The following is a 13,125-nucleotide window of genomic DNA, read 5'->3' on the forward strand; positions in this document are numbered from 1 at the left end:
GGGGTCGGGGGCCCTATGGGTTGGGGGTCAGGGGGAAAGTGGGGGGTCCGCCGCCAGCAGAGCCTGGGTAAGCGAGAGGAGTGGCGGTTGGGGGTCAGGGAAATGACCCCTATTTTCTGTGGGGTGGGGTGGGGTGGGGGTTGGGAAAAGGTTTGGTTATGGGTCAGGGGAGCCTTTTGTTGGGGGTCAGGGCACTCTTTGGGTTGGGGGTCAGGGGAACCTTTGGGTGGGTGGGTGGCGCGACCCCTATTTTCTGTGGGGTAGAGGCGGTTGGGGGTCGGTTATGGGTCAGGGGGGCCTTTTGTTAGGGGTCAGGGGGTTGGGGGTCAGGGCACCCTTTGGGTTGGGGGTCAGGGGAACCTTTGGGTGGGTGGGTGGCGCGACCCCTATTTTCCATGGGGTACAGGCGGTTGGGGGTCGGTTATGGGTCAAGGAGGCCTTTTGGTTGGGGGTCAGGGGAATCCTTTGGGTTGGGGGTCAGGGAAACTGGGGGGACCCTTTGGGTTTGGGGTCAGGGGAGCCTTTTGGTGGGTGGGTGGCGCGACCTTTTTTTTCTGTGGGGCAGAGTCGGTTGGGGGTCGGTTATGGGTCAGGAGAGCCTTTTGGTGGGTGGCGCGACCCCTTTTTTCTGTGGGGCAGAGTCGGTTGGGGGTCGGTTATGGGTCAGGAGAGCCTTTTGGTGGGTAGGTGGCACGATCCCTATTTTCTGTGGGGCAGAGTCGGTTGGGGGTCGGTTATGGGTCAGGAGAGCCTTTTGGTGGGTGGCGCGACCCCTTTTTTCTGTGGCGCGGAGTCGGTTAGGGGTCGGTTATGGGTCAGGAGAGCCTTTTGGTGGGTAGGTGGCACGACCCCTATTTTCTGTGGGGCGGAGGCAGTTGGGGGTCGGTTATGGGTCAGGAGAGCCTTTTGGTGGGTAGGTGGCACGACCCCTATTTTCTGTGGGGCAGAGTCGGTTGGGGGCCGGTTATGGGTCAGGAGAGCCTTTTGGTGGGTGGGTGGCACGACCCCTATTTTCTGTGGGGCAGAGTCGGTTGGGGGTCGGTTATGGGTCAGGAGAGCCTTTTGGTGGGTGGGTGGCACGACCCCTATTTTCTGTGGGGCGGAGGCAGTTGGGGGCCGGTTATGGGTCAGGGGGAGCCTTTTGGTGGGTGTGTGGCGCGACTCCTTTTTCTGTGGGGCGGAGTCGGTTGGGGGTCGGTTATGGGTCAGGAGAGCCTTTTGGTGGGTAGGTGGCACGACCCCTATTTTCTGTGGGGCAGAGTCGGTTGGGGGCCGGTTATGGGTCAGGAGAGCCTTTTGGTGGGTGGATGGCACGACCCCTATTTTCTGTGGGGCGGAGGCAGTTGGGGGCCGGTTATGGGTCAGGGGGAGCCTTTTGGTGGGTGGGTGGCACGACCCCTATTTTCTGTGGGGCGGAGGCAGTTGGGGGCCGGTTATGGGTCAGGGGCAGCCTTTTGGTGGGTGTGTGGCGCGACCCCTTTTTTCTGTGGGGCGGAAGCGGTTGGGGGTCGGTTATGGGTCAGGAGAGCCTTTTGGTGGGTAGGTGGCACGACCCCTATTTTCTGTGGGGCGGAGGCAGTTGGGGGCCGGTTATGGGTCGGGGGAGCCTTTTGGTGGGTGTGTGGCGCGACCCCTTTTTTCTGTGGGGCGGAAGCGGTTGGGGGTCGGTTATGGGTCAGGGGAACCTTTGGGTGGGTTGGTGGGTGGCACAACCCCCTTTTTTCTGTGGGGCGGAGTCGGTTAGGGGTCGGTTATGGGTCAGCAGAGCCTTTTGGTGGGTAGGTGGCACGACCCCTATTTTCTGTGGGGCAGAGGCAGTTGGGGGCCGGTTATGGGTCAGGGGGAGCCTTTTGGTGGGTGTGTGGCACGACCCCTTTTTTCTGTGGGGCAGAGTCGGTTGGGGGCCGGTTATGGGTCAGGGGAACCTTTGGGTGGGTGGGTGGGTGGCACAACCCCCTTTTTTCTGTGGGGCAGAGTCGGTTGGGGGTCGGTTATGGGTCAGGGGAACCTTTGGGTGGGTGGGTGGGTGGCATAACCCCTATTTTCTGTGGGGCAGAGTCGGTTGGGGGTCGGTTATGGGTCAGGGGAACCTTTGGGTGGGTGGGTGGGTGGCACAACCCCTATTTTCTGTGGGGCAGAGTCGGTTGGGGGCCGGTTAGGGGTCAGGGGGAGCCTTTTGGTGGGTGGGTGGCGCAACCCCTTTTTTCTGTGGGGCGGAGGCGGTTTGGGGTCGTGGACACGTTTGGTTAGGGGTCAGGAGGACCTTTTGTTGGGGGTCAGGGACACCGGGGGCCCCTTTCAGTTTGGGGTCACTGGGCCCCTTTCAGTTTGGGGTCACTGGGACCCTTTTGGTTGGGGGTCAGGGGACCCTTTTGGTTAGGGGTCAGGGGCACTTGGGGGACCCGTTTGTTGGGGGTCAGGGAGACGGGGGAATCTTTAGGTTGGGGGTCAGGGGAGCCTTTTGTTGGGGGTCAGGGGCCCTTTGGGTTGGGGGTCAGGGGACCCCTTTTTTCTATGGGGCGGAGCGGGTTGGGGGTCAGGGAGACTTGGTTAGGGGTCAAGGGATCCTTCTGGTTAGGGGTCAGGGGACCCTTTTGTTGGGGGTCTGGCTTCTGGTTCGAATCCGGTTCGAATCCGGTTCCAGTCTGGTTCGAATCCGGGTTCAAATGTGGTTCAAATCTGGTTCGAATCCGGGTTCAAGTCTGGTTCAAATCTGGGTTCAAATCTGGTTTAAGTCTGGTTCGGATCCGGGTTCGAATCCGGTTCAAGTCTGGTTCAAGTCTGCTTCGAATCCGGGTTCGAATCCGGTTCAAGTCTGCTTCGAATCCGGTTCAAGTCTAGTTCAAATCCGGGTTCAAATCCGGCTTAAATCTGGTTCGAATCTGGGTTCAAATCCGGTTTAAGTCTGGTTCGGATCCGGGTTCAAATCCGGTTTAAGTCTGGTTCGGATCCGGGTTCAAATCCGGTTTAAGTCTGGTTCGGATCTGGGTTCAAATCCGGGTTCAAATCTGATTCAAGTCTGGTTCAGGTCCGGGTTCAAATCTGATTCAAGTCTGGTTCGCATCCGGGTTCAAATCCGGTTCAAATCTGGTTCGAATCCGGGTTCAAATCCGGTTCAAGTCTGGTTCAGATCTGGTTTCAAATCTGGTTCAAGTCTGGTTCGAATCCGGGTTCAAGTCTGGTTCGAATCCGGTTCAAGTCTAGTTCAAATCCGGGTTCAAATCCGGCTTAAATCTGGTTCGAATCTGGGTTCAAATCTGGTTTAAGTCTGGTTCGGATCCGGGTTCGAATCCAGGTTCGAATCCGGTTCAAGTCTGGTTCAGATCCGATTCAAGTCTGGTTCGAATCCGGGTTCAAATCCGCTTCAAGTCTGGTTCGGATCCGGGTTCGAATCCAGGTTCGAATCCGGTTCCAGTCTGGTTCGAATCCGGGTTCAAGTCTGGTTTGAATCCGGGTTCAAATCCGGTTCAAGTCTGAGGTTCCGGGTTCAAATCCCCAGTCCTAGGAGGAGGAAACTGGTTTGAATCCGGTTTGAATTCAGTTCAAGTCTGGGGTTCCGGGTTCAAATCCCCAGTCCTAGGAGGAGGAAGCTGATTTGAATCCGGGTTCAAACTCCTAGTTCAAGTCGTGTGCTCCGGGTTCGAGTCTAGGTTCAAATCCGGTTCAAGACTGGAGGGTCCAGGTTCAAGTCTGGGGTTCCGGGTTCAAATCCCCAGTTCTCAGGAGGAGGAAACTGATTTGAATCCGGATTCAAATCCGGATCAAGTCTGGAGGGTCCGGGTTCAAGTCTGGAGGTTCCGGGTTCAAATCCCCAGTTCACAGAAGGAGGAAACTGGTTCGAATCCGGGTTCAAATCCTCAGTTTCTAGGAGGAGGAAACTGATTTGAATCCGGATTCAAATCCGGATCAAGTCTGGAGGGTCCAGGTTCGAGTGTGGGGTTCCGGGTTCAAATCCCAGTTCACAGGAGGAGGAAACTGATTTGAATCCGGATTCAAATCCGGATCAAGTCTGGAGGGTCCGGGTTCGAGTGTGGGGTTCCGGGTTCAAATCCCCAGTTTCTAGGAGGAGGAAACTGGTTCGAATCCAGGTTCAAATCCCCAGTTCACAGGAGGAGGAAACTGATTTGAATCCGGTTAGAATCTGGTTCAAGTCTGGAGGGTCCAGGTTCGAGTCTGGGGTTCCGGGTTCAAATCCCCAGTTCACAGGAGGAGGAAACTGATTTGAATCCGGATTCAAATCCGGATCAAGTCTGGAGGGTCCGGGTTCGAGTGTGGGGTTCCGGGTTCAAATCCCCAGTTCACAGGAGGAGGAAACTGGTTTGAATCCGGGTTCAAATCCTCAGTTTCTAGGAGAAGGAAACTGATTTGAATCCGGATTCAAATCCGGTTCAAGTCTGGAGGGTCCGGGTTCGAGTCTGGGGTTCCGGGTTCAAATCCCAGTTCACAGGAGGAGGAAACTGATTTGAATCCGGATTCAAATCCGGATCAAGTCTGGAGGGTCCGGGTTCGAGTCTGGGGTTCCGGGTTCAAATCCTCAGTTCACAGGAGGAGGAAACTGGTTTGAATCCGGGTTCAAATCCCCAGTTCAAAGGAGGAGGAAACTGGTTCAAATCCGGGTTCAAATCCCCAGTCCTAGGAGGAAGAAACTGATTTGAATCCGGATTCAAATCCGGATCAAGTCTGGAGGGTCCGGGTTCGAGTGTGGGGTTCCGGGTTCAAATCCCCAGTTTCTAGGAGGAGGAAACTGGTTCGAATCCGGGTTCAAATCCCCAGTTCACAGGAGGAGGAAACTGGTTTGAATCCGGTTCGAATCTGGTTCAAGTCTGGATGGTCTGGGTTTCAGTCCCGAGTTCAGGGTTCAAATCCCAGTTCCCAGGAGGAGGAAACTGGTTTGAGTCCAGAGGGTCCGGGTTCAAATCCCAGGTTCTGACAGGAGGGAACTGGTTTGAATCCGGTTTGAATCTGGTTCAAGTCTGGAGAGTCTGGGTTTCAATCCCGAGTTCAGGGTTCAAATCCCAGTTCCCAGGAGGAGGAAACTGGTTTGAGTCCAGGGCTCTGGGTTCAAATCCCTGATCCCAAGAGGATGACGCTGGTTTGAGTCCAGATTCGAATCCGGTTCGAGTCTGGGGTTCAAATCCTCCCAGGAGGAGGAGTCCGGGTTCAAACTCCTGCTTCTAACAAGAGGATGTGGGTTCAAATCCGGGTTCAAATCCGGTTTGAGTTCTGGGTTCAAATTCCTGTTCCCAGGAGGCGGATGCTGGTTGGAATCCGGTTTGAATGGGGTTCGAATCCAGTTCAAGTCTGGGGTTCCGGGTTCGAGTCCGGAGTTCTGGATTCCAGTCTGGCTCCGGGTTCAAATCCGGATTCCAGGAGGAGGGAACTGGTTTGAGTCCCAAAGCTCCGGGTTCAAATTCTAGGGGGAGGAAACCGATTGGAATCCGGTTTGAATGTGGTTTGAATCCAGTTCAAGTCTGGGGTTCCAGGTTCAAATCCCTGGTTCTAACAGGAGGGAACTGGTTTGAGTCTGGGGTTCTGGGTTCGAGGCCGGAGTTCTGAATCCCAGTCTGGCTCCGGGTTCGAATCCGGATTCCAGGAGGAGGGAACTGGTTTGAGTCCTGAAGCTCCGGGTTCAAATCCCCACTTTCTAGGCGTTTCTAGGGGGGGCAAACGGATTGGAATCCGGGTTCAAATCTGGTGCAAGACCCCAGGAATCTGGGTTCGAATCAGGCGCAAGACCCCAAGAATCTGGGTTCGAATCCGGGTCCGAATCTGGTGCAAGACCCCAGAAATCTGGGTTCAAATCCGGGTTCAAATCTGGTGCAAGACCCCAGAAATCCGGGTTCAAATCCGGGTTCAAATCCGGGTTCAAATCCGGGTTCAAATCTGGTGCAATACCCGAGAAATCTGGGTTCGAATCAGGCGCAAGACCCCAAGAATCCGGGTTCAAATCCGGGTCCGAATCTGGTGCAAGACCCCAGAAATCCGGGTTCAAATCCGGGTTCAAATCTGGGTTCAAATCTGGTGCAAGACCCCAGAAATCCGGGTTCAAATCCGGGTTCAAATCTGGTGCAATACCCCAGAAATCTGGGTTCGAATCAGGCGCAAGACCCCAAGAATCCGGGTTCAAATCCGGTTTCAAATCCGGGTTCAAATCCGGGTTCAAATCTGGTGCAAGATCCCAGGAATCTGGGTTCAAATCCGGTGCAAGACCCCAAGATTCCGGGTTCAAATCCGGGTTCAAATCTGGTGCAATAGCCCAGAAATCTGGCTTCGAATCAGGCGCAAGACCCCAAGAATCCGGGTTCAAATCTGGGTTCAAATCTGGTGCAAGACCCCAGGAATCTGGGTTCGAATCAGGCGCAAAACCCCATGAATCCGGGTTCGAATCCGGGTTCAAATCTGGTGCAAGACCCCAGGAATCTGGCTTCGAATCGGGCGCAAGACCCCAAGAATCCGGGTTCAAATCCGGGTTCAAATCCGGTGCAAGACCCCAGGAATCTGGCTTCGAATCGGGCGCAAGACCCCAAGAATCCGGGTTCGAATCCGGGTTCAAATCTGGTGCAAGACCCCAGGAATCTGGGTTCGAATCAGGCGCAAGACCCCAAGAATCCGGGTTCGAATCCGGGTTCAAATCTGGTGCAAGACCCCAGGAATCTGGGTTCGAATCAGGCGCAAGACCCCAAGAATCCGGGTTCGAATCCGGGTTCAAATCTGGTGCAAGACCCCAGGAATCTGGGTTCGAATCGGGCGCAAGACCCCAAGAATCCGGGTTCAAATCCGGGTTCAAATCTGGTGCAAGACCCCAGGAATCTGGCTTCGAATCAGGCGCAAGACCCCAAGAATCCGGGTTCGAATCCAGGTTCAAATCTGGTGCAAGACCCCAGGAATCTGGCTTTGAATCAGGCGCAAGACCCCAAGAATCCGGGTTCGAATCCGGGTCCGAATCTGGTGCAAGACCCCAGAAATCTGGGTTCAAATCCGGGTTCAAATCTGGTGCAAGACCCCAGAATTCCGGGTTCAAATCCGGGTTCAAATCCGGTTTCAAATCTGGTGCAATACCCCAGAAATCTGGGTTCGAATCAGGCGCAAGACCCCAAGAATCCGGGTTCAAATCCGGGTCTGAATCTGGTGCAAGACCCCAGAAATCCGGGTTCAAATCTGGGTTCAAATCCGGGTTCAAATCTGGTGCAATATCCCAGAAATCTGGGTTCGAATCATGCGCAAGACCCCAAGAATCCGGGTTCAAATCCAGGTTCAAATCTGGTGCAAGATCCCAGGAATCTGGGTTCAAATCCGGTGCAAGACCCCAAGATTCCGGGTTCAAATCCGGGTTCAAATCTGGTGCAAGACCCCAGGAATCTGGGTTCGAATCAGGCGCAAGACCCCAAGAATCCGGGTTCGAATCCAGGTTCAAATCTGGTGCAAGACCCCAGGAATCTGGGTTCGAATCGGGCGCTAGATCCCAAGAATCCGGGTTCAAATCCGGGTTCAAATCTGGTGCAAGACCCCAGAAATCTGGGTTCGAATCAGGCGCAAGACCCCAAGAATCCGGGTTCGAATCCGGGTTCAAATCTGGTGCAAGACCCCAGAAATCTGGCTTCGAATCGGGCGCAAGACCCCAAGAATCCGGGTTCGAATCCGGGTTCAAATCTGGTGCAAGACCCCAGGAATCTGGCTTCGAATCAGGCGCAAGACCCCAAGAATCCGGGTTCGAATCCGGGTTCAAATCTGGTGCAAGAACCCAGGAATCTGGGTTCAAATCCGGTGCAAGACCCCAAGAATCCGGGTTCGAATCCGGGTTCAAATCTGGTGCAAGACCCCAGAAATCTGGCTTCGAATCGGGCGCAAGACCCCAAGAATCCGGGTTCAAATCCGGGTTCAAATCCGGTGCAAGACCCCAGAAATCTGGCTTCGAATCGGGCGCAAGACCCCAAGAATCCGGGTTCGAATCCAGGTTCAAATCTGGTGCAAGACCCCAGGAATCTGGGTTCGAATCAGGCGCAAGACCCCAAGAATCCGGGTTCGAATCCAGGTTCAAATCTGGTGCAAGACCCCAGGAATCTGGGTTCGAATCAGGCGCAAGACCCCAAGAATCCGGGTTCAAATCCGGGTTCAAATCTGGTGCAAGACCCCAGGAATCTGGGTTCGAATCAGGCGCAAGACCCCAAGAATCCGGGTTCAAATCCGGGTTCAAATCTGGTGCAAGACCCCAGGAATCTGGCTTCGAATCGGGCGCAAGACCCCAAGACTCCGGGTTCGAATCCGGTGCAAGACCCCAGGAATCTGGCTTCGAATCAGGTTTGACTCCGGTTTGACTCCGGTTTGACTCCCCTTCTGCTTCCCTTCCAGGCTCCTACGAGTGCGGGATCTGCGGCAAGAAGTACAAGTATTACAACTGCTTCCAGACCCACGTCCGGGCGCACCGAGGTAACGGGTTCGAGTCCCGATTCGGGACCCGGGTTCAAATCGAATCGGGAATTCATCGCGAATCGGCACTTCGTTTTTAATTTTTGTTATTATTATGTTATTATTATTATTATTATTATTATTAATTGGGAAAGCCATTCAGATGGGCAGGGTATAAGGAATAAAACTATTATTATTATTATTATTATTATTATTATTATTATTATTGTTATTATTAATCAATTATTATTGTTATTTACCAATTATTATTATTATTATTATTATTATTATTATTATTATTATTATTCTTTATCAATTATTATTATTATTATTATTATTATTAATTGGGAAAGCCATTCAGATGGGCAGGGTATAAGGAATAAAACTATTATCATTATTATTATTTTTTTAATTATTATTATTATTTATTGTTATTATTATTATTACTAATTATTGTTGTTATTATTATCATCATCATTTTTTATTATGTTTTATTCTTATTCTTATTATATTTTTTATTATGTATTATTATTATTATTTATTGTTATTATTATCATTTTTATTATGTTTCATTCTTATTCTTATTATTATCATTTTTTATTATGCTTTATTCTTGTTGTTATTATTATTATTATCATTATTTATTCTTGTTTTATTCTTCTTTTGTATTATTATGTATTATTATATTTATTATTATTATTATTTATTGTTATTATTATCATTTTTTATTATGTTTTATTCTTGTTATTATTATTATTATTATCATTATTCTTGTTTTATTGTTTTGTATTATTATGTATTATTATATTTATTATTATTATTATTATCATTTTTATTATGTTATATTCTTATTATTATCATCATTATTTATTCTTGTTTTATTCTTGTTTTGTATTATTATGTATTATTATATTTATTATTATTATTATTATTATTTATTATTATCATTTTTATTATGTTTTATTCTTGTTATTATTATTATTATCATTATTTATTCTTGTTTTATTCTTGTTTCGTATTATTATGTATTATTATATTTATTATTATTATTTCTTATTATTATCATTTTTTATTATCTTTTATGTTATTTTTTATTATTAGGTTTTATTATTTTATTATTCTGTTTTGATTTTATTTATATATTATAATTATTATCTGCCATTCTCATTATTAATTATCATATTGATTGTAATATTGATTAATTATCATATTGATTGTAATATTGATTCTTAAGAATATCGATTAATTGGCTCCCTATTATTATTGATTTCCTTTTCCTCTGATTCTCATTAATTATAATATTGATTATCTATTGATTATTAATAATATCGATTCATTGGCTCCCCATTATTGTTGTTATTATTTCCTTTTCCTCTGATTCTCATTAATTATAATATTGATTATCTATTGATTATTAATAATATCGATTCATTGGCTCCCCATTATTGTTGTTATTATTTCCTTTTCGTCTGATTCTCATGATTCATCATAATATTGATTGTAATATTGATTGATTCTTAAGACTATCAATTAATTGGCTCCCCATTATTATTATTATTATTATTGATTTCCTTTTCGTCTGATTCTCATTATTCATTATAAGATTGATTATCTGTTGATACTTAAGAATATCGATTAATTGGCTCCCTATTATCATGATGATTATTATTATTGATTCTCTGATACTCTTTATTAATCATAATATTGATTGTAATATGGATTATCTATTGATTCTTAAGAATATCAATTAATTGGCTCCTTATTATTATTATTATTATTATTATTATTATTATTATTATTATTGATTTCCTTTTCGTCTGATTCTCATTATTATAATATTGATTATCTATTGATTCTTAAGAATATCGATTAATTGGCTCCCTATTATTATGATTATTATTGATTTCCTTTTCATCTGATTCTCATTATTATAAGATTATCTATTGATTCTTAAGAAGATCGATTCATTTGCTCCCTATTATTATTATTATTATTATTATTATTATTATTATTATTATTATTATTAATTTCTTTTCTGTCTGATTCTCATGATTATAATATTGATTATCTATTGATTCTTCAGAAGATCGATTAATTTGCTCCTTCTTCTTCTTCTTCTTCTTCTTCTTCTTCTTCTTCTTCTTATTGATTTCCTTTTCGTCTGATTCTCATGATTAAGATTGATTATCTATTGATTCTTAAGAAGATCGATTAATTGGCTTATTATTATTATTATTATTATTATTATTATTATTATTATTATTATTGATTTCCTTTTCGTCTGATTCTCATGATTATAAGATTGATTATCTATTGATTCTTAAGAATATCAATTAATTGGCTTATTATTATTATTATTATTATTATTATTATTATTATTATTATTGATTTCCTTTTCGTCTGATTCTCATTATTATAAGATTGATTATCTATTGATTCTTAAGAAGATCGATTAATTGGCTCATTATTATTATTATTATTATTGATTTCCTTTTCGCCTGATTCTCATTATTATAAGATTGATTATCTATTGATTCTTAAGAAGATCGATTAATTGGCTCATTATTATTATTATTATTATTGATTTCCTTTTCGTCTGATTCTCATGATTAAGATTGATTATCTATTGATTCTTAAGAATATCGATTAATTTGCTCCCTATTATTATTATTATTATTATTATTGATTTCCTTTTCGTCTGATTCTCATGATTCATCATAAGATTATCTATTGATTCTTAAGAAGATCGATTAATTTGCTCCCTATTATTATTATTATTATTATTATTGATTTCCTTTTCGTCTGATTCTCATGATTATAAGATTGATTATCTATTGATTCTTAAGAATATCGATTCATTGGCTCCCCATTATTGTTATTATTATTTCCTTTTCGTCTGATTCTCATGATTAATCATAATATTGATTGTAATATTGATTGATTCTTAAGAATATCAATTAATTGGCTCCCCATTATTATTATTATTATTGATTTCCTTTTCGTCTGATTCTCATTATTATAAGATTGATTATCTATTGATTCTTAAGAAGATCGATTAATTGGCTCCCTATTATTATGATGATTATTATTATTGATTCTCTGATACTCATTATTAATCATAATATTGATTGTAATATTGATTATCTATTGATTCTTAAGAATATCAATTAATTGGCTCATTATTATTATTATTATTATTATTATTATTATTATTATTGATTTCTTTTCCGTCTGATTCTCATTATTATAAGATTGATTATCTATTGATTCTTAAGAAGATCGATTAATTTGCTCCCTATTATTATTATTATTATTGATTTCCTTTTCGTCTGATTCTCATTATTATAATATTGATTATCTATTGATTCTTAAGAAGATCGATTAATTTGCTCCCTATTATTATTATTATGATTATTATTGATTCTCTGATCCTCATGATTCATCATAATATTGATTGTAATATTGATTATCTATTGATTCTTAAGAATATCAATTAATTGGCTCATTATTATCATTATTATTATTATTATTATTATTATTATTATTATTATTATTATTATTGATTTCCTTTTCGTCTGATTCTCATGATTAAGATTGATTATCTATTGATTCTTAAGAAGATCGATTAATTTGCTCCCTATTATTATTATTATTATTATTGATTTCCTTTTCGTCTGATTCTCATGATTCATCATAAGATTATCTATTGATTCTTAAGAAGATCGATTAATTGGCTCCCTATTATTATTATTATTATTATTATTATTGATTTCCTTTTCGTCTGATTCTCATGATTCATCATAAGATTATCTATTGATTCTTAAGAAGATCGATTAATTTGCTCCCTATTATTATTATTATTATTATTATTATTATTATTGATTTCCTTTTCATCTGATTCTCATGATTCATCATAAGATTATCTATTGATTCTTAAGAATATCGATTAATTTGCTCCCTATGATGATGATGATTATTATTATTATTATTAATTTCTTTTCCGTCTGATTCTCATGATTATAATATTGATTATCTATTGATTCTTCAGAAGATCGATTAATTTGCTCCTTCTTCTTCTTCTTCTTCTTCTTCTTCTTCTTCTTCTTATTGATTTCCTTTTCGTCTGATTCTCATGATTAAGATTGATTATCTATTGATTCTTAAGAATATCGATTCATTGGCTCCCTATTATTATTATTATTATTGATTTCCTTTTCATCTGATTCTCATTATTATAAGATTATCTATTGATTCTTAAGAAGATCAATTCATTTGCTCCCTATTATTATTATTATTATTATTATTATTATTATTATTGATTTCCTTTTCGTCTGACTCTCATGATTAAGATTGATTATCTATTGATTCTTAAGAATATCAATTAATTGGCTCATTATTATTATTATTATTATTATTATTATTATTATTATTATTGATTTCCTTTTCGTCTGATTCTCATGATTCATCATAAGATTATCTATTGATTCTTAAGAAGATCGATTCATTTGCTCCCTATTATTCTTATTATTATTGATTTCCTTTTTGTCTGATTCTCATGATTCATCATAAGATTGATTGTAATATTAAATTATTGAGAATATCGATTAATTGGCTCCCTATTATTATTATTATTATTCTTGATTTCCTTTTCGTCTGATTCTCATGATTCATCATAAGATTGATTGTAATATTGATTATTGAGAATATCGATTGATTGGC

At 42.7% G+C, this 13,125-nt stretch overlaps 1 protein-coding gene across 1 annotated transcript in view; it reads left to right on the plus strand.

Annotated features, from left to right (window-relative positions):
• The window catches only part of LOC309334321 (zinc finger protein 618-like), a 57,244-nt gene that overhangs the window by 19,185 nt on the left and 24,934 nt on the right, over window positions 1–13,125 (plus strand). The window contains exon 4 of the mRNA XM_081848570.1: window positions 8,350–8,427. Coding sequence (XP_081704696.1) covers window positions 8,350–8,427 — 78 coding nt within the window. The remainder of the gene's footprint in view (window positions 1–8,349; window positions 8,428–13,125) is intronic.

Source organism: Podarcis erhardii, assembly GCF_964252035.2.
Source record: "Podarcis erhardii genome assembly, chromosome: Z".
Lineage (NCBI taxonomy): Eukaryota > Metazoa > Chordata > Lepidosauria > Squamata > Lacertidae > Podarcis > Podarcis erhardii.